Raw genomic sequence first — 27,893 nt, 5'->3', positions numbered from 1 at the left:
ATAAATGAATAAATCAGGATATATTGCATTTTATGCCGATCGAGATGCCTTTAGCAGAAGCATTAATCAATCGAAGCAATCGCGACTCTTTAACGAGGCATCTACTCACCATACTTGAGTCCTCGCCATTTGCTGGCCGGCTCGTGATACCTGTAATTAGGAAGCACGATTCTGGGCGGCGGTCGCGGTTTTGGAGGACACGGCTTGTAGACAACCATGCATCGTACGCACTTCCGGCTCGTGGGCGGCGCCGCCGGATACGCCGGTTGAATGTGAACGTAGGCCATCGGGGTAGCCGATTGAGCGGAATAATAATTCGCGCGTCGCTTTCGTCGATCGCCTATCGCCGTCTCGTGTCCATCAGCTTTCTGAATCGCGGTCGATTCCGCGTTATCGCTGCTTCCTGCGAACGTCCAGGCGTTCCTTCGTCGATCGATCGATCGTATCATTTTTTTAATAAAATTGTTGCGCGTCATTTTGCGTTTGTTTCTCGCAAAAATCGGTCGATATTCCGAAATGAGCGCTCCGGGGTTGATTTTAAGATCTCGAGTCGTCAACACGAAATTATTCGCGACCATCAGGTCCTTTGAGTCCTCGCCGCGTGTCACTTTGCCTCTTTTATTATCCGATGGAATGGAATCCAGAATTTGAAAGGCACTTGTATTGCTCGAAGATTCCTCGTCGTCACTTTCATCTCGAAATTCACTATCGATACTGCTATTTAAATCCTCGAAGGGAGCATCCTGCGACCTGTCTTCTTTATTAATCGAAAGATCAGATTCACGAACATCGTTCTCGTCGTTATTTTCGAATTCTTCAAATTCTCGGATGAGATTTCCTTCGCTCGTTTCATCCTTTCTTTCCCGTTCATACGACAAATTTTTATGATCCTGGATTGCCTTCGTGGGCCTCATCGCGGAAGATTCAGCTCGTTGGCGATTTTCGTGAAAAAAAAGCTGCTCCTCCAGCATTTCTGCAGCAGATCGTCGTATATTCCTTTCATTTCTTTCCAAGGATTCTAGGATCGACGCTCGTCCTCCGGGCGAATTTTCTTCGATTTTATCGCGTTGCCTTTTCACGCTTTTATCCGCGATAATCAAGCGGGAAAGTGCAAAAATTCCTTCATTTTCCGCGCCTGCGTTTTGCAGAATATGCGGATCTCGATCCAAGGAGCCATGTCGATCGCTCGATCGCGCACTCTCTTCATCAATCGAGCCCTGAATAGGACTCAGCGTCGATGAGCGAAGATCATTATCTGCGTTGATACTCGTCTCTCGCGATCTAAAAACATCGAGCCTTGATCTGGGATCATCTGCCTTTGATCTTGATCTCGATTCTGTCTCTTCTACTTCGGATCTATCGTTATGTAACGTCGCAATGTCGATCGCTTGATCATCGTTTTTTTCGTTACGCGATCCTTCTTGCTCGATGAGTCTTCTCTTCACTTTAGCCTCGCTCGATATCCGAGCTACGCTATTAATATCGATCGATCGCATATCGTCAGTTCGCATAATTACATGGCGCCGATCCCGTTTCGAGGATTCACCTAACGTCCTGTCGGCTTCGTCCGCGCGGAAATTCCGTCGTAATAGCAATCCATCACCATCGATTTTCCGGTCGCTGATATCAATCGATGGCGACGCGCGTCGCTTCTCATGAATCGCGTTCATTTCCGCCGAGTCCTCGAATATCGATCCTTCCTCCTTTCGTCGATCGGATCGCGCGCTCCGCTTCCATCGCCTGTCATCTTCGATCTGCCACGACCCGGGCAAGATGTTGTCGACATCCCTCGCACTTTCCTTCGATCGCTCGAAGATGGACGGACTGTTGTTTTCTGACCCGTCGACTCGAATTGATCTCGCATCGTCACTGCCTTTCGTTGCCTCGCTCCACCGTTGCAGGCCTGATAGCAAAAGGATCCCTGCTCCGAGGGCCAGCACGCCCCGGGCCCAGATTGATTTTCCGGGGTACATTTCTACCCCATAGTCAGAAAGAAGATCGTCTCGTCCCGCAGGACACCTGTCATGTTGATCGCATGTCCTCTTGAGTGACTCCTTGAAAGAATGCCTTCGTCCTTCGATCGATGGTAAATTTTTTTTTAAAGGATTTCCACTGAATCTTCAAATATATGATTCGAATAAAGTCGACGATTAGCAAATTTTAATATTATTTATAATGTTTATGAGACGTGACAGTGTAATTTTTATATCGTTTTGTAAGTTGACCGTTATGTAATTTTGCAGCTTCAATTTTGAAAGCCAAAGGTACAGCGCGGGAGAACTGGAACATTGGAACCGCCCAGGATGATTCTTGAATATCCTTCAGGCCGATAATAAGAATGTAACTTTTTAACGCGATGACTTGCGCGGATTCTTTCCGTTTTTTTTTTAAATTTTAAATTAAGTTTTAAAACACATAAAATATTATAATTTTATGCTATCGTTGTTTCCTTGGACATGTCATTGTTATCTCGGACAGAAAATAAATTTACGATAAGCTCTAATTGCATCCGCAATGTCGTTGCTTTACATTTTGTGGTCAGAACAATAGCAGATAGTAAATTATTTTCACGTTACAACAATCACTCTTCAGCAAACTGTCCGAGTTTGCTGTTCGACTTTAGAGAAAGTCGGCGACAAGCTCGCGAAACATTCGATGAATCACTCACACTATCGACAGGCACTCGTTCTTGTCGACATAATTCTTCGGTGTCTCCAAAAAAAAAATCCCTCAGATTCCTCAAAAATCTCTCAATACCTCACCTTCATCGTATTCTCTTCTCGTATCGAGCTAGCGAAGCGAATGTTCATTCAAATGTTTCATCTTGCAAAATTTGCAAACAATTTTCAAATCTAAAAAAACCCACACACTATAATCCACTAATTTATTTAGCAATAACCAGAGAGAGAAAATGGCGAAAAATCGGAGCACAAAGGAATCATTTGAAATTTTTCGCGATCGTGGGAGATTTTCTGGTAAAGGATCTCCCATGTATCTCTCAGAAGCTGCCTAGCTTTGTGATTTCCGATATAAAAGAAAAAGAGTGGAGAATGTGCACGTGGACCGCAATGAGGTGAACGTGGACCGGCCTCGAGCGCGGCTCGCGAGACACTGACTTGATACCATTGCCATTAGCTGGCTGCGGTTCTCTCTTTCTCTCTCTCTCTCTCTCTTCTCCGCGCTCCTCTCCGCTGCCTCTTCTTCTTCTTCTTCTTCTTCTTCCACGCCGGCATTCATGTCCACCTCCTCTTCGGGAGGAAGCCGAATCTCTCTGTTTACTATGCCGCGCACGTGGGTGTTTCGATTCGAAGCGTCGATACCGGATGAGCAATTCTCATCGCATTCTTGACTCTTTAGATACGGACGTGTATCGGTGACGTTGCGATTTCGGATCGTTCGACGCCTCCTCGATGACGTAAAATTCTACGGGCGCGTAGAGCGTCAGGGAGAATCGCTCGCGGGCTCTTCGACATGTTTCTGAATTAAACATAAATAATTTTTCGACGAATCTAGTGTACATTATTCAATACTAAGTATTATTCGGAAAGTTTCGCACAAAACTGCCGAGTAGACTAGCGATAACAATTTTTTTTTCAAGGAACATCAGTGTCGTATACGTTATCTAGACCCACATCGATAAGAGTATCTCGCTATAGTTATCTCCCGCTTTCTTTGCCGTTCGAATTTTTCTCTCGATTAATACTTGTATAATTTTGTGACGGTGGCATGCGACAGAAAACATTCGATTAATTTTATGAGAGAAAAAAGAATGAACGTAATTGAAAGCCAGCAATTTTTGGAATGTCCATATGCACGTGTGGAATAATTTAAATGAGAGAAGTCGTCGCATTCATTGCTACAAGAAAGCTGACAATGTATGCATTGTCACCTGAACAGACAATACCATGATGTAATGAAAGAAAAAATAAAATGTCAAATTCCCGACGTGGTTGCCGGATGATGTGAATGCCGGAAACTTACAATGCATTCGACATGCATACTCCCGCAAGGCTTGAAAGACAACTCTAAAGATCAAGCTTTTCTTTATATTAATAAAAAAAAGGTCGTTAACAAGTGTCGGAGAGAGAAACAAAAACTTTTACGAACGCACGCTCTCGATGACCCATAAAGATCGCATATGTTTCAATCGTACGTCATTTTCCGCGTTATGCAATTTCGCTACGCTCGTAAGCTTGAGAAACATGACGTCTATTAGCCTTATCCTTTTAGCAACCAGCAGCAGACGGTTTACGTGCAAGACAGTAGTCGAAGACAACGCCCTGAGGAGCGTTGTCTTCTAAATCTTTCATTTTTTTTACGAAACCAGGTAAGTCTTGGGATATATTTGCACTTTACTTGCTTTAAGCAGAGTGGAAAAATAAGTTAAGTTGATAAAAATTAGGCTCGAATCATCTTTGTACAAATTCCAACGATTAATGTTAAAAGATTTATGATTTTTTGTATTGGCTGCGGTTAATTCTAGCGGAGATATTTAACTTGATTGCAACACAGAAGAACAGTTTATGCAGAGCCACTGTACGTGATACACGGGGCCTTTCCGGGTCGCACGTGCCACGCACCTGTCATTTCCCTGCGCACCGTGGATGATACAAAGCGACCGCTCTCCTTGTTAATTAAATATGGAAAGCCACGTGAGGCGCATGCAACAAATACCCACCAGTGGGTATTTAATTGCGGACTTAATAAACTTATCATGCGATAAGTTTATAGCCCTTCAGCTGCGCATATCCGCCGCAAATTCACTTACAAATACTTATACGAGCCAAGCGCGTGCCTTAAAAAGTGAGCTTGATTAATTAAAGCCACGTTAAACATATATTGTGAATAAAAATATAAACAAATCTTAAGATCTTAAAATTGAGTGATCCGAATGTAGGTCGGACAATATTCAAGAATTTATGATATAGTATTATTAATCACTAGTGTTAGATCATTTGAAAGATTGAATAATTAAGAGAAAATGTATATAATTTAAATCTGTATAGTGTGTGTAAACATAATTGGTACACTTCCACGTGTGGATTGTTGCTCGCATAAATGAAAGTTGCGTTCTATCTCAAAATCTACACTTAATTAAAGTTAAGAAAGTAAATGCGAAAATTCCCGTCTAATATCTCTTTACGTATCTAACATCTCTCTTCCAAATTATATCTAGCATTTCTTGCACAACTATTAATAACTAACGCGCTACCGCACCCAATGTTTCTCTCTCTTCTTTTTTTTCATTGCTCGAACAAACACAAACCGTTTAGACCACCTACGGTTCGCCGAACGTACGCATTCTCTCGCGTAGCTTCGTTTTATGCTCGCTATCACATGTTCGACGTTACGTAATAATGTCGCGTTGTTATGAGAAAGCTATTTTTAAGGTAGATTAGAGAGAGAGAAAGGTATGCGATCGCACAAGGAGCCTGCACACGAGATCGTGAGTCGTGAATTCACGGCGTCTTTATGAGAGACGGACTCTTTTGAGAGTCCCCTACAGCGTGTCGTGAGCCCCTCGGAGTACAATGTCATCGATCTCGGTTTGCTCACGACAAACTCTCCTCGCGTTAACCAGCCTCGTGTTTCGACACGTGTAAACAATGGGCGAGCGATTCGCCAAATCATTCACCGAGATCGAACACGATGCGCTTCTTTTGACGGATAAGAAGAGAATTCGTCGATCCTAAAATAAGTAGGCGACGCCTCAGAAAAATTCCATCACGAGACAAATTGTATCTTTGTTACATCAAGATACTAGATTCGTACAATCGTTGCTCGTCAAACGTCAGTGGACATTGTAAAGCGAGTACTGGAAGAAAAATATGTTCGGCATGATTGTGTAATTATACATTATAGATTCGACTTTGAAAGCGGCATTTATCTATGAAATATCGCTGTGTCACATGTTCTTTCGTAATAATTTCCGACGGGAAAAGTTCTCGACTCATCTCGCCGCGCGCCGTCGTCATGATTAATAATCTTCGCCATCAACGGGACGGGAGCGTTCCTCCTCGTAATCATAAGTATAATGACAAGTTCAGCGATCGCGTCGACTGTTCGAAAAAGATAACTTACTTGATATCTCGCTTCTTCATTTTCACTCGCGGTTTAAGATTAATCTCACGCGATCCGGAGATCAGCGATCCGAAGCACGGTACGGTGACTTCATTTAAGCGACGTGTAACGATTAATAATAAAATAATAATCGTCCACTGATGGCGCTCATTCTCGTGTAAAACATCGTGTTTTTCATGCACTCACGCGATGCTCGCAATCAGTCCTGGACATTCATATGTACGTGTGTGAACCCAAGGGATGTTTCTCTTAAACTATAATCTTTCTATAGATATTTAGACAAGAATTGCTGTGGATATTTTCTTCGTTTTTAAAATGAAGAAATTTAATTTAATTTCTAACTACTGATTTTTCACACAGTAAATAACATATTAAGATGTGTAAAATTATTTATTTATTTCTTTTAAAATATGTAATATTATTTATTACATATTTTAAAATATATGTCTATTATATATTTTTTATATATAATATTATTTTTATAATACGTAAAATATGTTAGTATTATTTAAATTTATTTTAAAATATTTACTTTCAAATTGGATATTATAAATTAATTTAATTTATAATCATCGTCAACAATTTTATTTTCTCATTTTATTCGGGATATTTATTTTGTCATGAATTCAACACGTGTTTTCTCGCGTATAAAACGATAAATTACGGAAACAAAAAATAATTTACCTCGTTTCAATTCAGCGGTTTGCGTAATTTTTTTACAAGACTATCGGGAACGCGTCGCGTTCGACAGCCGTGGCATACAAAGTCTATCAGGTGACGATTCGCGAATCCTCCATGATAAATGGCATCCGTGACATATGCATGCATCGTGTCGCTTCACCGACGATGCCAGGTGCGGCCTGTCCGTGTATCGGACGCGCCCACCGAAAGCATCGCTGATATAAATATATAAAAATCCGGTTCGTAAAATGTACAATGAGAGGCGATGATTGAGAATCGGGTACAACGGAGGCCCTCCAACGAGTTCTGCACCGACGAGGGCGATACCCGACGCGACTTCCGGAATGCTCTTTCGACAAAAGAGACGCATAGCGCATTCGAATGCATTATTCGAGCGGCTTCTCCTCGAGCGACACACCGAGTTATAGTAATACGAGGTTGCGCAACGTTTCTGCTTAGTCTTCTTGTATCCGGTTTCTGAGATATTTTACCTGGGAACGGCGGAAGTCCGTTTAGATACCACAAGTCGCGGTTGACGCGACAATTTTGCCTCGCCTCTCTTTTCAAACTTTTATTTTATAATATTCCTTTAATAAATATATCTTCATTTTCTTTATTTATATTACAAACTTTTCTCTCGTTTGTGTGCAATAATTTTTAAAAAATAATAATTTATAATTCAGATAATTTTTAATAATTTATAATTTATAATAATTTATAATTTATAATAATTTATAATTTATAATAATTTATAATAATTCAGATAATTTATAATTTATATTTCATATAATTTATAATTCAGATTTTTTTTAAATGCAATATACGTTAACTAGTGTAAAAGCAAAAGTGATTAAAGTCAAAGTATGAATGTTCATTCACGATTTGATGTCGCGATTACGTAAACAATCTCGTAAACGCAAGATACCTTGTAAGACGACAAATAAGAAACGATCAATTTTACCTTGCGATTACCGAGAAGCAGACATTCGCGAGAATCGCCGATTGATTCAGCGATGGGATTATCGCCGGAATGGCACAAACAGCGGGGATACATCGCGCGTAACTCTCGCTTTCGCATCCGCGAATTCACTTCGCGGCTGCTCTTCAGAGATCGATAATGAGGATTCGGGGGGGGGGGGGGAGATTTACGATCGAATTCATTGGCATCGACCTCTCTAACGGGTCTCTCTCTTCGAGTCGTAACGGTCCTGGCTTCTTCTCTTCTACTGCACGTTCGAGACTCGTATTGTGGAGTACGATGTATATACATATATACATACGTTGTCATGACTAACGTCCTTATCTTTCTAGTCGATGTCACGAAAGATGTATCGCCAACGTGTGACTTTTCAGAACGAGCAAGTGGCAAAAATTGTGCAGAAAATTATTTTGCGTCGAGGAAAGCCAACACCAAATTCGCACGATTAATTTTATGAATGATCTGAAGAGAATGATATACAAATATTTCATCTGAGGATTAAAATATCACCGAGATTTATTATTAAAATTAAAATAAAATTAAAATTAAAATGATTTATAATAAATAATTATCAAAATTAGAGAATACAAAATTTCTTTCAGAAATAATCCGAGATAAAATTTTGCTACTTTTCAGGGAGGAATTTCAGGAAATCAGGACAATGGTCGAGATCTCAAAGAGCGGCGTTTTCAAGAGAAGAGACCGTCCGATTGTATAGAGTATTCACGGTGGCACAGGTGGAATATGTAGGTACGTGACGACGATGCGTAGATACCATAGGACCGAGCACTACTAGATCGACGGAACCGGGCATGCCGCGTGGGCACGGCTGCTTTTATAAGGCCCACTCGTCCTGCATACGAGACGTATACCTTACTTCCGCGATCGCGTCACTCGCCCTTTTTTCCGCGAGCTTTCCCGAGCGCGCGATCTTCCTCGTCCTCGAATCGCGAATCAGCGACGTTCATTCGATCGTAACGTTTCTCTCAGATGCCCACGAGCATCGAAGATCGAGGCCACAAATGTAGAAAGTTGGCCGCGAGTCTGTTCATTGTGCCCCTCCGGCTTCCTCCCTCCTTTCTCTTCTTCCGCGTCTCCATGCATGGGATTCACACGCCCGGGAGGACAAGCTGTGGAGGCCCCACGGGGTTCTGAGAGGGCATTCATGAGCGTCAGACGATTCATGTACTCGGACTCACATTCATACATTCACACACATGCATATGAATGAAGGTACGCACACCAAGAGATTAGCCAGATGAGGAGAAGAGACCTAATCGCGCAGGTAGCAGAGGGCATAAGATGTTGCAAAGCGACATGGTGTTTCCGTGAATATTGCAACTTCTCATACTTTTCCGCTGGATTCTCACGTAGATGCTTAACTTCCTGCTGGCTTACTATGAGTACGAAACTAAGCCGCGTGTTTGTTGTCGGTTTATTTCGAGATGTCAGAATTTTTTTGAGCAAAATTACACAATCGTAAAATTAATGTAATTTAGTTTATATATTCTCTAATTTTGATAAATTATAAATAATTTTAATTTTAATCGAGAGAATAAAAATATATCAACTCTTATCAGATACACTTGATCAAAATTTACCTTTAAGAATGAAATTTTCTCATTTTCTTGCGAAATTTTTACGCAATGATTTATTTACTTAAACTACTAGAAATGAAATTTTGGGGCAATCTTTATACATATTTATGGTACAAGAGTATTCCCTATGTTATGTCCCCTATGTTATGTTATGTTATGTATTATAATCCCCATATCCTCATATTACTCATCGTAAAGGAGAGTATCAGTTTAACAATAAACAAGAAACGCTGCTTGGGATTCGCTAACAAAAGAAACCGTTATATGTTTTGCAATAAAAACTCTAGTCTAATAATATACACGACTCGCAGTCGATTTTATAAAATTGGATCGAATGATAAATTCGTGCTCTCGACTATTAATAAAAAATCATTAATAAAAACTTATTGATAAATATGTCATCATCAGTCTTGTTCTTTTTCCTTCCTATCCCCTCGTTCATCTTTCTCGCTTCGTTTATACACCCACGTGCATTTATATTTCTGCCGCGTATAATCAAGCGATAGTGCAAGTATTAATTATGCTCGACCATATGTCACCACTATGAACGACGTTTGCATAATCGATTATCGCTCTCAACTGCGTCTTTCTTATCTCTAAGAGTCGAGATATTTTCGGTCGCAATTATTATGTTTTTTATAGATGGATAATAAAAATGTATCTTTGCAACGCTAAATTTTTTTATTTCCGCTGCCAACAATTATTTTCTAAATGCGCTGATAAAAATTTAAAGATAATTTATCAAGTGATAAGTTTAATAGAATAGCAAGAATTTGGGTTTCCACGTCTCTAGACTATTTATTTAGGCATTTTGTCGCATCTATTTTAGAATTGATATATTCCGAGGTGCTCTGGATCGCGTTTATCAAGAGATCAAGCGCGATTGAATGCTTCGGGACGCGTTATTTCTCGAAAATTGATCGTCTCTCCCGCGGGACGATCGCGAAGTAATGGCGATTCTAAGATACTACTTTTCGGGGCTACCTCCTTTTTCTGGCCGTCACGCCGCGTTACGTTTCCCTCTCGTTAACAAGCCGTCGATGATCCCGAACACTCTAGAGTCGGTATTAAATCAGTTCCGCTTTTTCATCAGGTAGGCTCTAAAAGCACGCATTTGACTCCATTACGTGGACGCCTGACACCCCTATGCCCCGCGGTAGTTCGCTAAATCATAACTCGGCGTAGTCCGGCACCGGTCTAATATCTCGTAAACACTGTCCATCCGATATCGAAAAACACCACTCGCTCGGATTTATCCGCGCCGAGCGTGCTCGAGATAAAATACAGCCTGTTAGCGAATACATAAGCTGACATACGTGTATATGACTCTATTAGAGCTCATGCTTCTGCACTTTTCGCGCGAAGAAACGGCAAGTCTCTGCATCTAAATATTTTCTTGCAAAGAATCATTTTTTTACTATGAAAAAAATACGTATAAAAAATCATGAAGAGTAAAATTGCTCGAAATAATCTCGCATTTTTGCGTGAAACTCGAGTATCGAATACATTTCAGGGTTAATACAATTATAAAAAAATCGGAGTGATTGATATAATTAATAAAACTTCAAGCATCAGTAAAGATGACACGAAGATAAGGTAATTAAAATTTTAATCAATTCCCGTCTTGCTAATAAGATGAGAACCGACTTGGACACTTGCCGATCAAATTGCTCATTTTGCTGCCTCCAGTTCGCAGTAACTATCTCTCGCTATCTCGCCGCTCTCTTTTCAACAGCCGCGATCTTGCGATGCTATCTCTCGCATTATTATCCAGTTATCAGAAAGACATGCGGTTATCTTCATGCCGCTAACTCGACGACCGGCTCTCCTCGTCACCTGCCACAGCCGGCAGGTCGTTCGTGTCTGCTCGCGCCTGCTCCACGAACGAGCGGAAGTAGAATCCACGAATATGTCGACACGTACCTAGTGTCCACCGATGACAGGACACCGTTGATAGGACGGGTTCCACCCTCGGGGACTCATTGACGCAGCGGAAGGTTAACGCGAGGGTGGGCTGGAGGGGAATGACTCGAGCGCGGAGAAATGACTTAATATGAAGTTACAAGGATGCTGCACGGACGATAGCCCGTAGCGATCGCGGGACCACCCAGGAGGTGATTGCCATGGAGTGGATCTATCTGAAGGCCGCGCCGTGCGCCTCTCTTCCTTGTGCTACGTGCTTAATAGTGCCGGCCGGCTTCGCATTCCTAGATCGTCCTGCGCCAGCAGGAAACTCTCGCTGGATCTCGCCCCGGGCGTCACGGAGTTGTCTTTCAGACACTGACGGGAAGAAGGGGAAGAAAGGAGGAAAACCGGTGTTGTCTTGTAGCCTCATCGAAAATAAACGGGATTTCCCACTTAACGAACTAATGCGGAATCATTAACCGGGTTTATGACGGGTTTCCCTTAACGGAGTTCGTTCCTATGTTTTCGCATTGTTGATAAACGACAAGTACGACTCACTCTTTGTAAAAAGAACAGAATTAATGGAATTATTTCTTATTGATAAGAAGAGAAAAAAATATTGAATTTCGCCAGTCTTAAAACGTTATGATTAAAAAATTAGAAATCAATCATTAATATCAATATTAATGATTTACAAGACAGGATCTTTATGCAAATCTAATAAAGAATTTCCTGATTTTTCAGATACTATTATTCAAAATTTCAAATAAAATTAGAGAATTTTAGATGCAATTTTATGAAATAAACATCTTTGTGCTTTCTTCAAGATAATGTAAATATCTGTAACGTCCTTCAATCTTAAAAAAGAATCGCGTTGAAATCGTGCAATTTAAACATTATCTGGAAATTAATTATTGTACACAAAAAATTATAATTTTGCAATATTTTTTCACTTGTATTTCTCATGGAAACGCGACATCGATACGTTTATTCTGGATTCGCTACTTCGTTTATTTCGCTAGCACGTCAAACTCCTTATATACACATACGTATGTATTAAACCCCGTTCCATAAATTTATGAAGGGGGTGTGCGTTCATTAGCTCCCCCTCGACGACAAGCTGCGCGCACCTCGGTCGATCGTCGCGTTGCGGACGCCGCGAAATACCGCCGACTCAGTCTCGCCGATAAGTCAAAGAGGGGCAGGGCAACATAATGCCGCTCTTCATGTTTTATGTATGAGAACGAGATTACTTCGGTACCACCCACTTGCCGAGTGCTACCACGAGCCCGAAAGCCGAGCTCGATAAAACCACCGACAAGAGGGACAATGGCGATTGATTTGCGAATCGATCGAACACGATCAAACTCCGATATACTCGGGAGAAGCACGATCAAGAATCCACGGCTTTTAAATAGCGTTTCATGTATTGCATTTATAATAAAACGACTATTTTGTTTTATCAAATCACGATTAATATTTAATATATTACTAATAATAATCATTTTAATAAAATCTATATAAATATAAAATATACCTAATCTGACAAAATTTAATTTAATTTAATTTATTCATTCGCATAATTATTATTGATATTTTAAATATAATAAAACTGTGGGAACTGTCTGTATAAATGAGTACATTATTTCTCCTGCGTTTTTCATCTTATTTTATTAATAATACATATTTTTAATATTATGTTATTCATTCGAATTTGATAATTTCTTTTTGAGTTACCTCGAAAAAATATGTTATATATCTTTAAAAAATTTAAAAATTGCTGTAAAATTAAAGCACTTGCGGCACTAATTAATATTCCTATCCATTGAGCTGTCATAATTTCATCTACTTTGCATTTATACTTATCTCAGCTGATGAATAATGACTGAATAACGCTATGGTGTTATAATTCGTCGTCGATAAATTACGCGCGCCGCGTTATAAAGCCTCATCAACAATAGACCGAGGGCGCGGATGGTTACGCATACGGTGGCAATGATTACGAGACGACGCGTGGATTTGCATATTATCGCCATATTTCTGGCGTTACTCTAAATCTCGCGTCGTATCCCATTAAGGTGTCGACAGAGCAATGGGAGCAAAAAAAAAAAAAAGAAAGAGAGAGAGAAAAAAGGGGGAACGAAAAACGCGAGAGACGATCGAAGTCAAAGGGTTCGACCAGCCGGAAGAGAAAAATGAAAAAATCAGCCGGACCTCAACCGAGGTGTTTTATCAACATTCCCACGTGAGGGTCCCGTGCGTGTGATTAATGAGAATCACCGTCGAGAAAATCGGCATTCCTCGATTTTGCACCGCAAAAGCTGCTGCCGCGAGATGTGCGTGCATCGCGCTGCCTCGACTTGAATGCTTAAGCCGCATCCATATTTGACCATAAGATTATCAAAATTGAGGAATTCATTAGGATTCAGTTGAAAGGTATATCAGCATTTATTTTCTCTTCATTCTTATTTTTTAATCTCTGCGCTAATAATTGTTGATTGGAATGCGACTTTATATATTAATATAAGATGTGAAAAAATGCGTTTTAAAATCGTATTAATTTACCCTACAACTATCACCGGATTATGCTCGTTTATCTCTGGTACCTTCAATTTATGAACAAGCATCTCGCGTAAAAGCGGTAATAAATTTCAGATTCGGTGTGAAGCTCGATTAAGCCGGATACGACGGAGGTAACCGATTCCTACCGCACGAATATAATTTGCATATCAAATTATCGATCGGAGTAAATCATTGTCAGCTCGACTGACCGGACGTTCCGGAAGCGCGAAGTCGGTAACCCTCGATAATGTCAATTTCCGATTGTGTCTCGCGGAAATTTAATTTTCAACTCTAAAATTACACCGATCCTTGACTTCGTGCTTTCATCAGCGGTCGCGCTACCGATAGATAAAAGAAAGAGCGGGAGAGATCGACGACATTTCACTATTTGATATACACCTCTTCGCCCGAAGCCGGAGTTTCACATTACGCGGTCGTCGCGATGCGGGATTATTTTCTAGGATAATAGAGAGAGAGAATGCACGTTACCACCCTGTAAATTAGCTATCACTCGTCTGCGTCCCGGACCGCGTGGGTGCAACGTGACCGCTCGCGTTATTATATTCCGCGGCTGCAAATCAACGTACCGTTAACGTTGTTTGGAATCTGCATTGCTCTCGGTCGGAGTCAGTTTCAGTCGACCTGCGTCGCTCGTCATATTCCACTCCCGAGGGAATTCCGGGAGAGAGCTCATTGGCAATTATAGTCGAACAAAGTGCGATTATCTTTAGGATTTTTTAAACACAGCATCTTTTAAAATAAACAACTGCATAAGACTATGATTAATATGAATGAATAAAATCACATGGCTTTCATTCGCAAATTGAAATGTCAAGTATATACATTTCTGCAGCTGTGATAAATATACATACATAATAGGGAGATTATAAAGTTACAGTTAAAAGAAATATTAATTATTATTACAATGCGATTTTATATTTGTTATTCTTGAATTTTTGAAAAAAATGAATAATAATATTTCTTTTTGAGGTAGATATATGAAGTTATCACAATGCGACTGTGCGAATATGTATTCTTAATAAAATAGAAAGAAAAATTCGACGAGTAATGTACTCATTATTTCTAGATTTTTATAAATCATATGATTACATATATATACCTACAGATTCTCTCTCACGCCGCTGTTTTATAATGATACTTGTTATTATCTTGATTGAGCGCTCCAACAGATTGCCAACACTTGCGGCGTATAAACCAATTATATTTAATTAGGTAAGGTCCACTTAAAACACTCGCAGGCCGCGTTGACTGAAATTAAGTAAATTGCTTTTAATTCAAATACACAGATCAATTTAATGAATCTCATCTTTTTACGGTGTTACTTCAAAAAAGCATCACGCTTTTCATCTAATCGTATTTAAAAAAAATAAAAAGTTGCGTCAAAATGTTCTTTTACGTATTATAATTTTTAAAATAATATTAATTAATTAAAAATAATTTATTAATTTAAAATAAAAGAGATTAATTTAAAATAATTTATTAAATTAAAAAGTTGCTAAAATTATTCATTTGAAATAAATGTAAATTAAAAACAATTTTGAACTATCGCTGCTAGAAAAAATGTATTATGAATGACTAGACCGGAAATTGAATTTTTCGGATGATTACTCTATATAATATATTTCTTAGTCTTATTTCTCTTAGATTTACAAAATTGTGATTTATAATTAAGATATGTTTTATTAGCCAGATTGACTTTTGCGAACAACATACATTAAAGTAGTTATATATCAAATATCCGGCGCGCGTAAAATATTATACAATATATGATAATGACATGCGGATCTATATGATATTTATGAATCGAATGACATTAAATCAGGCGAATTGGCGTTCCGGTACATTCATCGTTGTTCGATTTACGGTACTGGTTTCGATCGACGCGTTCTATTTCCGTGGGTCTTATTTTCCGCTCTGGCGTACGTGTACCTTTTGATTTATCACTTTTATCGTATTATTGATCGATTTAATTATCGAACGAGCAGCACGAAATTTTATAATTTGCATTTTTAGATCATAAATCTGGTTAGAGTACTACATTTTGCGGCAGTAAAACAGCCAAAACGATACCTAAAAGATGATACTGAGAAACGATATATTATAAAAACGTTTCGCATCTAAAAATTAAAAGTAAATTAAATTAAAACTGTGTGAAAATAATAAAAAATGGTACTGTCATATATTTACTCTATTAAATATTCAATCAAATTAACACTTTAGAATATAAATTCAAGAATTTCTGCCGATATAAAATACACACAAAAATTATACATATAATGTAAGAAATGAAAAATCCGAGAGTCCTTAACAATTTAAATTATATAAATATATGTAACGAATTAAAAATTTTTTGAATTAATTTGTTTTTCACATTCACGAGTTTCCTCAAGTTTAATTCAATAGCTTTGTTTTTTGTCTAGCAAAAATTGTAAGTTGCATTAAGTTTACTAAGTTTTCTAATTCTTAAAGTTTTATATATTATTTTTTATTATTTGTGAAATATAAGTATTCTTATATATAATATTATATCTATTGTATTTTATATGTATATAAATTTATTTTAAATGATAGTTATTCATAGATGAATAACTTCGCTTTTCCACCTGATAAGATGCGGAGAAATATTTTTCCCTTCGGACTCATATAATCAGTTTCAACCGAAATGACCCCAATCACTATACTCGCGTGATTTTCTTGTTAAGAAATCATTGCAAGCTATGCATTCATGAAGATAGTAAAATTACCGTAATGAGAATAACGAGCGCGCCGATGGAATTACATTAACGCCGTCGAGCCTATCACGAGACGGATTGAAATCACCTTAACGCGAAAGCAATAGTCGCTCAATAAAGCTATTTTAATATTACGTGTAATACTATCTATTGGAAAAATGAAAATTACTTTAGCTCGCGATTTTGATAAACTTGTCTTGAATATTCCATAAAGTAATGATATCGAAATATAACGATTGTGTAAATTAATATAGTTATAAAAAAAGAAAATTAAAAACAAAAACTGTAAAGAAATTTAAAAACACTTACATTGACACTTTTCCAATGTAAATATTTCATTATCGGAAAAAATTTGATCGAAAGATGCTTATTTATATATTTTATTGACAAGTCAATATTAATTTATATTCATACTCGAGTGTATTATTCCGTTTATTGTAAAGTCAAACCGTCGCATCCATAGTGAATGCATAGACGACACTTGCGCTAATCTTTGAAAAGAAATGTGTCGATCTTGCTAGGGTGGAATTATCGAAACGCCAGCAAACTCGTTGTCGATCGATAATATTCGATAATATTACCGCGAAAAGCGATCGACGTGGCTGCTCGTTGAATTATTAACCTCGCTACTCTTCTATTACTCACGCTATCAAACTTATCTCTCATTAGCCACACCACAGTGTGGCTCTTGTACGATAAACCGGCCAATCAGAGTAACAGATCGCGTGGTATCTTTCGCGAGGATGGTATCGATTTAGAAGCCAATACACCATCTCCTCGTATCGTATCGACGCACAGTGAGTCGTCGTTCGTTTCATCGATGAATCGGCCATTTTTCCGTTAACAGACACGAGAAGGCGATAGCTTTTGCTTGACATGTGCAATAAATTGGATATCTCGTGTCGATTTATAATCGATCGTTCATTTGCTGGTAGTGGGAAGCTTCTATCCCGACATGGATGAAATTCGCGAGGCGATTCTACCTAAGATTCTCAGAATCGGTAATAAAAGTTTGTCACGAGGGCGAAATTACCTCCCTTTGCAAATAATCTGGCAATATTTCTCTTTACACATTTCATCGCAAGATAATTATTGTATTAATTGATTCAAGTTTCCAACATTTCTTCTCCTTTTGCACGCATCAAGTGTGTCGGATAAGATTTCGCTTCACCGTTCAAAGACTCTATCACGCGATTACGATCGTTCAATTCTACAGAGTGTATAAACAAATCTGCTGGACGTAAGATCGGCTTTATACAAGTGTCAAGTGGGTAATCGGCATGCGAAGGAGACTATCGGGCTAAGCTGTAGGTAGGTGGATAGCTAGGTAAACCGAGACTCTCTCTCACGGCAGGTAGATACTATTTTATTCGGATAATCCTCGGAGCTGGTAGAAACCGCCGTTGGGGGTTTAAATCCTTCTACGCGATTATAAATGCGATGTGGCGCGTAACCGAGTACTCGATGCAGTACATAATTCGCGAAATACGCGGCGGAGATTTCACTTCGCCGATTCGCGACTTTACGCCCGTCTCCTCTCGCTGTTGGAGTCGAGACGGAAAAAGGCTTTCGTATTTATTTATTGCACGCTTGCGATATTTGCTCGTTTACGACCCCACTCGGGGCGTAGAATATAAATTTTCTCGATTGATATACTCTATTTGCAAAAAAAAACCCGTATTTACGATCTGGCATATGATAAAACTGCGGGAGTAATGCTGGAAATATGCACGTACGTATTAATCATAACTCTGCGTCAATATATTTAACAATTAATATTTAATATAAGAATTATATATTTTTTTATTTATATATTTGTTTATTTATATATTTATTTATTAATATTTAATATAAGAATTATGTTTATTTATTTATATATTTGTTTATTTATATTTTTATTTATTAATATTTAATATAAGAATTATATGTTTTTATTTATTTATATATTTGTTTATTTATATATTTATTTATTCATATGTTTATTTATATATATATTTATTTATATATTTATATATTTACAAACTTTAATTAATAGCAATTTAAATATCCCTAGATTTTGAAACAACAGTCTTTCTACATTAATCATGTGTTCTGCATTCATTATGAGTATTCTATTCTACTTTCAATAAATAACAAAATTATTATTTTCAATATTTTTCGCAACTGATTGGAGTTTTGCCAAGAAGCGTAAGATTTAAATCTGTTCTACATCATTAAACATACATTTCTAGAAAAGCAGTTAAGACAGACTGTTAAATCGCCATCGGCGGGGATATGAAAATTAATCCGATGCACGGAAATTAATTGCCTACAAGTTCGCGGCACACGTGGAGGACCTCCCGCAGAAATCGTCAGAACGTAGCTTCGATGCACGACGAAGGACGTCCGCTCGACCTCGCGAATTATTTCTCGGGGGATGATTTATCCCCGGGGAAGAGGCTATTTTAATTACGCACGTCGGCCGAGTAATTGCGATATTAGAGCGAGTTACACGTCGGTAGCCGAGGCAGCTGAGAAATTGCGTGCGATGGTGGTCCAGCGCGTGTTTCGCGGTGACACATGTTTCGAGTTTCGAGTCGTCCATTGCGAGCTATATAATCTGTCCATAATTTAATTCGGAGAGCCGCGGAGAGACGCGAAATAATGAACCTGTTAAGTTTCCGTCGGGGAATAAACTAATTGAAAAATCTCCAACGTTTAACGAGATTAAAATAGAAGATTATTACTAGCGAACTGAGAAATATTTCTCATAATTTCAACAATTTAATCACTTAGCTACGAGAGAGAGAGAAAGAGTACAGATCGATGGATATATCGTAAAGTACGTATTTTCCGATTTCATATTATGCAAATGATTTAGAGCCGCCTGCGAGGGATCGAACATGTGTGCGGAAACTTGCCCGCGAGCAACAGCGTAAATGGAGATACGACTAATGTAAGAGTAAATAGATATATTACACTGTTATCGGTATAATCTCCGTATGCGACGGAATACACGAGCTTTGCGTAATTTTGCGCTGTTAAGCCATATTTAAATTACAAGCCTTCTCCCGTAAGTTCGAGATTTTCATAATTCGTTTAATGTCATCAGTACAAAAATGTATCATTATAATTACGACTATTTTTTTATAATTACTAAATAATACGCCATTGAGTGCGTGCGCTCATAATAGCGGATTAATCGGAAAAGCGAAGATAGTTGCAAAGGGTTGAACTCAATTGAACCTCAATTGAACGCACGCACGCACGTACGCATGGGTGGCGAGCCACCGGGACGATCCCGGACAGATAACACGCTAATGGAGTTTTAATCCGCGGGTAAGTAATTGCTAATGGGACGACGGCGTTTTCATAGAGGAACAAATTATGTCGGAGATGCATCGCCGACCTCGCGACGATATCTTCCAGGAAACTGATGGAAAAGCGTCCTTGAACGTAATCGTCCTTGAGTATAATTGGAAAGCTAATGGATGCATCGGAGGATCTGAAGATTCTATCCTGATTTCCTTCTCTCTCTCTCTCTCTCTCTCTCTCTCTCTCTCTCTCAAGAATCATACAACTTTTTGAAATTTCGTTGCTTTTGAAATTTATTTTGAAATAGGATTTTAAGAGGAGTATAATTTATTACATTATTTTTCATGTTAATTTTAAGAATTATTTTCTTTATAATTTTTCACTCCCCAATCAATATTATATTCGATTCTTATTTATATTTCTTATATTTTGTTTATTTATTTCTTATTTTTTATTTCTTATTTTATTTATTTATATTTCTTATTCTTATTTATATTCGAAAGAGACATACTTTCCACTTTCGTGGTTCTTTATGAGTGGCAATAAAATCAATTTATCGAGAGAAAGAAGGAGGGGAGGAGGGGAATAAATCAATAAACTACGCGCGAAAGCCGGAGATGAACGAGCGAGGGAGTTAATTATCGCATTTCGTCGTGATTTATTTTCATCCCGCGCCGGGATACGAAATTGATTATATTCCGCAGCTCGTCGAGATATCTCAACCACTCCCCCCGAGGTCTCGAAGGGTTAACTGCAGGATGTACGATGCATGCGGCGTTTTCAATGTACACCTGCGCGATGCATCTCGGAATGCTCTGTAATAACATTACGTTTATTTGATCGCATTAAGTTCCATAGTTCTGTATAATATCTCGGAAAGAGATTTAACGGGTGTCTCTTCAAAATTGTACAAGAAACTGTTATTCTCTTACATTCTCGGAAAATTAATAAAATATTAAATTATTTTCTAAGATATCGTAAAATATAATTATTGAATATATCTCGCGATATTTTTATTATTTTTATTTTATTCTTATTTATATTTATATTTAAGTGTCGATGTCTGGGAGTAATAAAAATATTATGAAAATATTATCAGTTGTACTAATATTTTAATTAATACGTATTGAAACGTAGATTTGAGTCGAGAGAAATAAACATACATAATTTGCACGATTATCGCAACGATACGCATGGAAGGATGAATGACGGAGCGAATATGTTTGGTAAACGGTCCACTTATCGATGCGCAAACAAAATCACATAGTAAAAGCGGTGTGTTTGCGGATGTCGAGAAACGACATAGCGTTCCACGACGAAGGCCTCAATTGAAGTTTCACGGATGAAAAGCATCTCGGTTGCCCCGGCTAGAACCCTAGACGAGGGGCTGCAGAGTATACGTTGTCCCGATCGAGATAGAAGAGATATATGGAGTTGCCGGGCAAAGCTCTCTCGTGATCTTAGCCCTTGGCGCAATCGCAATTGCCCGGCTATCGTCGAGTGCAATCGAGACCGGTATCCTCGATTCTTCGCAATGCATTCTCTTCTTGCCCTCCTCGAAATTCGAAAGAACGATTAATTTTTTCCGCCAATTAAATGGTGAAATTTGACACATCAATTAATATGTCAATTAATTTGACAATATTTATAACCGCACGAACATTACAAATAATTATTTCTATATAATTTAAAAAAGTACTTGTTTTAAAGAAAGTGCTTAAAAATAATTTCGTTATTTATCGTGATATATAAAAAAATAGAAAATATTGCTTCAACTTTTCAAGATTTGTGTGATTCAATTTTTCAAAAATATTATGTTAAACCTACAATAACGAAATTATTTAAAATATTAGAGGCTGATAAAATTTTAATTTTAATTACGTAAAAACGAGAGAAATGACTGAAGACATAAATATTTAAATTATAATGTTTGTTAGCACGATACGTATAAATATTTATATGCGTGTTATTTATAGGCAGTAAAAATCGGCGTAAAAAAAAGATAAATTATTCAGTGTTCAACTTGATTCTTAATTGCTCCTTATTATTCATAATATTAAGAAATCGCTCGTCGAGAAACGAAAATTCGCAGAGGTTTCCTGCTTCTGATATTTCATCGGAGAAGCGAACGGACGTTCCAGCGACATGCGGGAGCCTCGAAGGTTTCATGAATGAAATCTCGAGATCGTCCGATGTGAGACGATACACTAACGTTACCGACCAGGGCCGAGTTCTTTACCAGGAATCCTGAACATGTTGCAGCCAGGTGTTGAGACACTGCTCCTCTAACGGGTGAATAAAATACACATTGAATTATTTCGTCGTCCAACATCGCTCTTTCGCGTTATTAGGATCCACTTCCACCTAAAGTATCATGTTGTTAAATAATTCAATAGATTGCTTGCATTTTTATATATTATGTTTAATTATTGTACTCTAAATAATTATAATTTAATAAATTCTTCATGATATATTGCGCTCATAACGTGTATTGTACTCTAAATAATTATAATTTAACAAATTCTTCTAAAAAAATTGTGTTAAAAAAAAATTATGAAGAAATATATTCTTACTTATAGTTATATTTATACATTCAGAACATTCGCCAATATTTATCACGATTACGAATAGCATCATGAATGCAGCGATATTCGCGCTGTTTAGCGCGCGACGAGGAAATTCCGAGCTTTAAATGGTCAATCGTATCGCTAATTAGAGGCACTTTGATTCAGCGATACGGCGAATGTAGGCGCACTTCAGCCCATGATAATTAAAATCGACGAGGGGTATACGAGAAGAGAAGCAAATGATCACCCGTTATAGAAGCGGCCCACGCGCTCCTGAACGAGACGTGCAGACTCGTTGTACGGTCAGGTGGGTATATAAGGAGGTAAGGACCAATCGCGGGAGAGAGAAAGAGAGAGAGACGGAATAAGGAGCTGAAGAGGAAAAAGAAGAGACAGAAGCCAGGCCGGCAGGAGTATCTGATGGGCCGATTGCATCATTAGCTCGCTAGCGAATTCGCCGGGGAGAAGAGCTAGTTGGCAGCCGATCGGCGAGCCCCAATTAAATCTGATAGCGACGGCTTTTCGACATTCGACGGAAATGATGTAGAGCTTCGATTCCGTGGGAGGAAATGTGGCAAGGATCCGCGGGGTGTCGACTGCGCGCCTCGATAATGAGCCACGTAGGCGGATACGCAAGTGTCGATAGGCAACACTTGGCGGTTTCCATAACGCGAATATGTATTTATTATGTATTTATGCTGAGAACAGTAAAGATTAGTTCTGCTAATCTTGTCTTCTCTTCTTCTGCTCGCTTCTTGAAATTTTTTGGATGCCGAGGCGGATGTCGAGTACGATCCTCTACGATTTTTATTGAAACGACTGCGAGCCTTTTACGGGGCCCTGAGACAATTATAGCGCCGACGGAAAATGATAGGGTTTCGTTCGAAAACTAACTCGCTATCGAAAATCCGCGTCGCCCGCGATGGGCATCATGGGACGACATTCCGCGGTTTCGTCGAGTTCTTGCGAGCTCGACGAGAGAAACCGCGGGGAAAGAAACCGCGCGAGGCAGAGGAAGACAGGAGACTGGAAAGAACCCGCGAAATGTTTCAGCTCGTGTCACACGGTGGCGAGCCTACGTACGATTATCAGGCCTACGGATCGCCCGCACTTCGTATCCGAAGCGGCGATTTAAAAAGCAAACGATGTTTTATCGCGCCGCATGATCGATAAGACATTATTCCGGAGCGGAGGCTCCGCTCTTCATGGTTTGCCGCCTAAGAAATAGAGTTTGACGAGATATTAAGCGTCACTCATACTGAATAGTCCAGGTATAAACAAGTAGCCCAAGTATGTGTCGTGTACAATTTAATAACGTATACATCGCGATCTGTCGCGATGGCGCCTGATAAACGATGCCGTTGCATCGAGCGGATTTAGAAGACGGAGTTTCAATCATTTTGTTTATATAGTTCGTGATGGATCGCTCGGTTAATATGAAAGACTCGAGTGATTTTAATTGAGCATTATCCACGATCGAAAATCAGATAAGCAAAGAAGCCGAAGCTTTAAAAATATTTTTATGCATCTCTGATTTATTCAATTCGCCGAGAAATCGATCACTGAGATGGACACTCGCAATATATCGATAAAATACAAAATGAAATATAACGTCAAATAAAATATACATCAGCAAAATATAAAAATTGTAGAAGTTTTTACGCTGTATAAAAATATTTTTATATATCTTTGATTTATCAAATTCGCCCAAAATCAATCATTGAATACGTATCGATAAAATACAAAACTGTGGAATGCAATAAAATGAGATTTACACTTTCTCAAGAGCAGCATCGCGAAATTCTAGGTTCGTAAAACTTGTATCGTCGAGCAACGCTCGAATTTATGGGCTTGCGAGATAAAATATAAATTTTTGCGACACATACCACGAGATCGTTCACGTGAAGATAGGCTTTGTCTTATCGACTTGAATCATGTCTGTCTCGAATCGACACGTCGCTCGATCGCTCGATGGTCTCTCAAATCTGATAAAAATATTTTTGTCAAAGATAAAGAGCAATTTCTATTCGCCAAAGAATCCATAAAAATATTTTATTATAAGAAAATAATAAAATAATTTTTATTACGTGTAAATTATTTCTTTGCATTTATTTAGATCTATTTTATTTTATCAGAAATTTCCAATAGGTACAAAAATCAAACTTACAAATGCAATAAAAATTTATTATTTTCTCATTAATTATTGTCTCTTCGAAGAGCTTTGACGAATAGCGCAGTTTATTTAAAATACTCAATCAATTAAATCCTACGCAGGATTTGGACGGCTTCCGAGAAATCGATACGAGACGCGAAAGGATTCTAACGAGCCCTCGATTCCTCAAGTCCGCTCCGGCTTCGGCTGTAAAATCGCGCTCTTTACTTTCCAGCGCTGTATTCGCACCAACGTGCATCTACATCTGCTTATGCAGATCCGCGGCCACGATATCGCGTACACGTGGGCGGACTTGCGAGTCTCTCGCCCTGGGAGATCGACTTATCCGGACGGAAACTCGAGAACCGCGAGCAACGCATATATCGTCGAGGATCGCTTCTGACAGTCGAGGAAAAATGCCGAATTAGAGTGGCAAAATAATCATCATCACTAGATGAGGTTGAATCTGTTGCTCGAACGATAAAATCTAAAGAATCCTCACCGTTTATAATTCCGTCTTAAATAAAACACAAAAATGTAAAAAAAAAATGAAAAAAAATAGTACTAAAATATTATGGCAATTTATTTATATTTATATTATTATAATAAAATATTTAATAAAATATTTTATTTTAATAAATATTTAATAAATATGTTTTAAATTAAATACTTAATAAAATATTTAATAAAATATTTAATAAATATTTTTTAAATTAAATACTTAATAAAATATTTAATAACATTTAATAAATATTTTTTAAATTAAATACTTAATAAACTATTTAATATTTTTTTAAATTAAATATTTAATAAAATATTTAATAAAAGAAGAAGTATTCGATTTCCTGAAAATACAAGAAAGATATCTGACCCTTCCTCTACTAACTCTCACCATTGTATCAATTTCACTGATATCTGATTGCAAATTTCTAAACAAATAATCAAAGAGGCAATCGAGGGGAGAATTACATCATTCGAAAGATCGATCAGCTGGGAAAATAACGTCCGCCTCAACAACGTCTCTTTCTTCTAAACTAGGCCGTTCCTTTAAACGAACGATCGCGAGTTAAAATATCGGCGACCTGAAAAGGAAGTTGACAATAGCAGGACTGGCGCGATTCATCTATCTATGCAAAGCATGTAGATTGCGCGCGCTGAAACTCGTTTTCCATTTGTAAAAGCGCACATGCCCTCGGGGGTAATAGCGCTTTGTGAAAACGGCCGTCTGATATTTCATAGGTGCGTACGCACGCATTGCGCACATCGCGGCGGCGCCGTTTCCCGATGCGATCTGCGAATAATTCCGGTGCGAGGCCAAGACCGACGACGTCGATCCCGCTCATTCGCGCGAATACTAATGCGCGAGCTAAGAACCCAAGAGTTTCTCCTCCGCGGTTACGTGCCTTACAATGTTACGCCGCGTTACGTCGCCGTAATATTCGCGAGCGACGCATTGTGCGCTTATCGTTACCACCTTAAACGGGCAAACCGTTTTACGTGAAACGCGAGAACACGTGCGCGATAAAGCTCCGCGATTTAGCCTCCTCTTCGGGTTTCTACGAGAATAAAGAGTTGGCGTGAGAAAATTTGCAGTAAATTGAATAAATCCGAAATGAAAAATTTGTGATAAAATGAATAAATTGAATAAATTAAAAGCGTAAAGATAATTTGACTGATTAAACTTGATGTGCTTCTAATGAATGGAAATTTACACTGGCTTTTATATAAAATATGAAGACTTGATATAAAATATGAAGACTTGATATAAAATCTGTACAATATTTAATTATTATTAATAAATTTAATGATTTAATAAATTTATTAATTTAAATATCAAGTTTATTTATTTAAATATCAAGTTTAATCAACCAAATTATCTTCAGTTATCTCGAGAAAAATGGAAAAGATAGGGATAAAAATTGCAAAATTATAGAATCAAATGTTGTGAAAAATTTGAACACGCGATCAATTAATTAAAATTAAAGTAATTAAAAGCGTATATATTTAAATCGTAATACAATTAAATATTTGCATAGATTTTACATTGAATAAAGAGATTCTAGTGTAAATTTTCACATTAGAAGTATCAAGTTTAATTAAAATTCTAATAAATTTTCTCGAGAGAATGAAATAAAAGTGGCACAAATAGGGATAAGAAAAACTGCAAAGTTATAAAATCGGATGTTGTCGCGAAAATTTGAGCATCCCCGAATCTTTTTTACAATTGTGCGGACGCAGGCGCAAGTTATCGTTGTACTACACCCGTCGACTTCCGTCGACCGATCATTATTCACGCCTAATGCGTGTACATTATCTGGCCTGCGTATGCGTGTTACGTCGCCATTGTTGCGTATTGTGAGCAGGTGGAGGCGCAGCCTCTTTCTCTCTCCCTCAGAGAGTCCACCGATAGCGAGAGAGGCACTTTGACGTTTTACGAGGCGAAGCCTTCGATAATGACCGAAACGCACGGATCCTATTGTCGAACGCGTGCGCAACAATGAACGAGAAAATTGTCCGTCTGTTATTACAAACAGCCGGATGTTCTGCGGTGCGCGGGTAAAACTTCCTCAAAATGGTCCATAATTCGTCAAGTAAGGAAAAGATGATCGCCGCGAGAGTGCACGTTACATTTTATCGTTATCAATTACCTAAGAGATATTAGGTAGACTCGCATTTTTGCAAAAAACTTGAATATTCACAGCATTTCTTATGTATGTGAAATGTATGTAAAAAAATTTTCTCAAAATATTCTGCATCCGCGATAATTCATAAGCTTAAATTTTACATCCAAATATTTATTATCCTCGAGTGTCTTCACGAAAATATTTTTTATTTAAAAATATTCATAATATAAATTAATTGAAATTAATTGAATTATTGAAAATAAAATTAAAAAATTTAAAAAAAAGATGCTGGGGTATATTTTCGCACATCTAAGAGACTAACATAAAATAAAGTCTCGTTTTGAAAAGCGATCTCGAGCTTTCAACGCAAACGATGACTCGCCCGAACGGTATCCTCGATCTTTCCTTTTTGCCGATCTTCTCGTTTACTCAAATAAAGATGGGAACTCGTTTTGGCATGTGTCCCGATTAAGATTGTGCTAATTGCGTCCCAACCGCATCAGCAGCCTGCGTGGCAGCGGTTATTCTGGTACGTCCGGATAATGTACAGTAGGACTCTATTTATCTAAACTTCATGCGTTACAATCCTATCGAAGTAGTGTCGATATAAAATAAACTTGAAATGAAATTATAATCTTGAGCCTCTCTCTCGACACGCCCATTTTTCCCAAGATCCATAAATTTTTTATAAATTCTC

General features: G+C 38.1%; 1 protein-coding gene across 4 annotated transcripts in view; it reads right to left on the bottom strand.

The window, feature by feature from the left end:
• Positions 1-27,893, bottom strand: part of Wb (wing blister) — a 141,373-nt gene that overhangs the window by 47,390 nt on the left and 66,090 nt on the right. The window contains exon 1 of one of the 4 annotated variants that reach the window (XM_083101641.1): positions 110-3,117. The exons of the other annotated variants lie outside the window; for them this stretch is intronic. Within the exon in view, the coding sequence (XP_082957767.1) occupies positions 110-1,973 (1,864 nt within the window). The 5' untranslated portion in view covers positions 1,974-3,117. Of the gene's footprint in view, positions 1-109; positions 3,118-27,893 lie in introns of those variants that run through there. 4 annotated transcript variants of the gene reach the window in all.

This window comes from Camponotus vicinus, unplaced genomic scaffold (assembly GCF_025532165.1).
Source record: "Camponotus vicinus isolate PSW18456_S1 unplaced genomic scaffold, iyCamVici1.0 SCAF_6, whole genome shotgun sequence".
Taxonomy (NCBI): domain Eukaryota; kingdom Metazoa; phylum Arthropoda; class Insecta; order Hymenoptera; family Formicidae; genus Camponotus; species Camponotus vicinus.
This window is presented reverse-complemented; position numbering and strand designations above follow the sequence as displayed.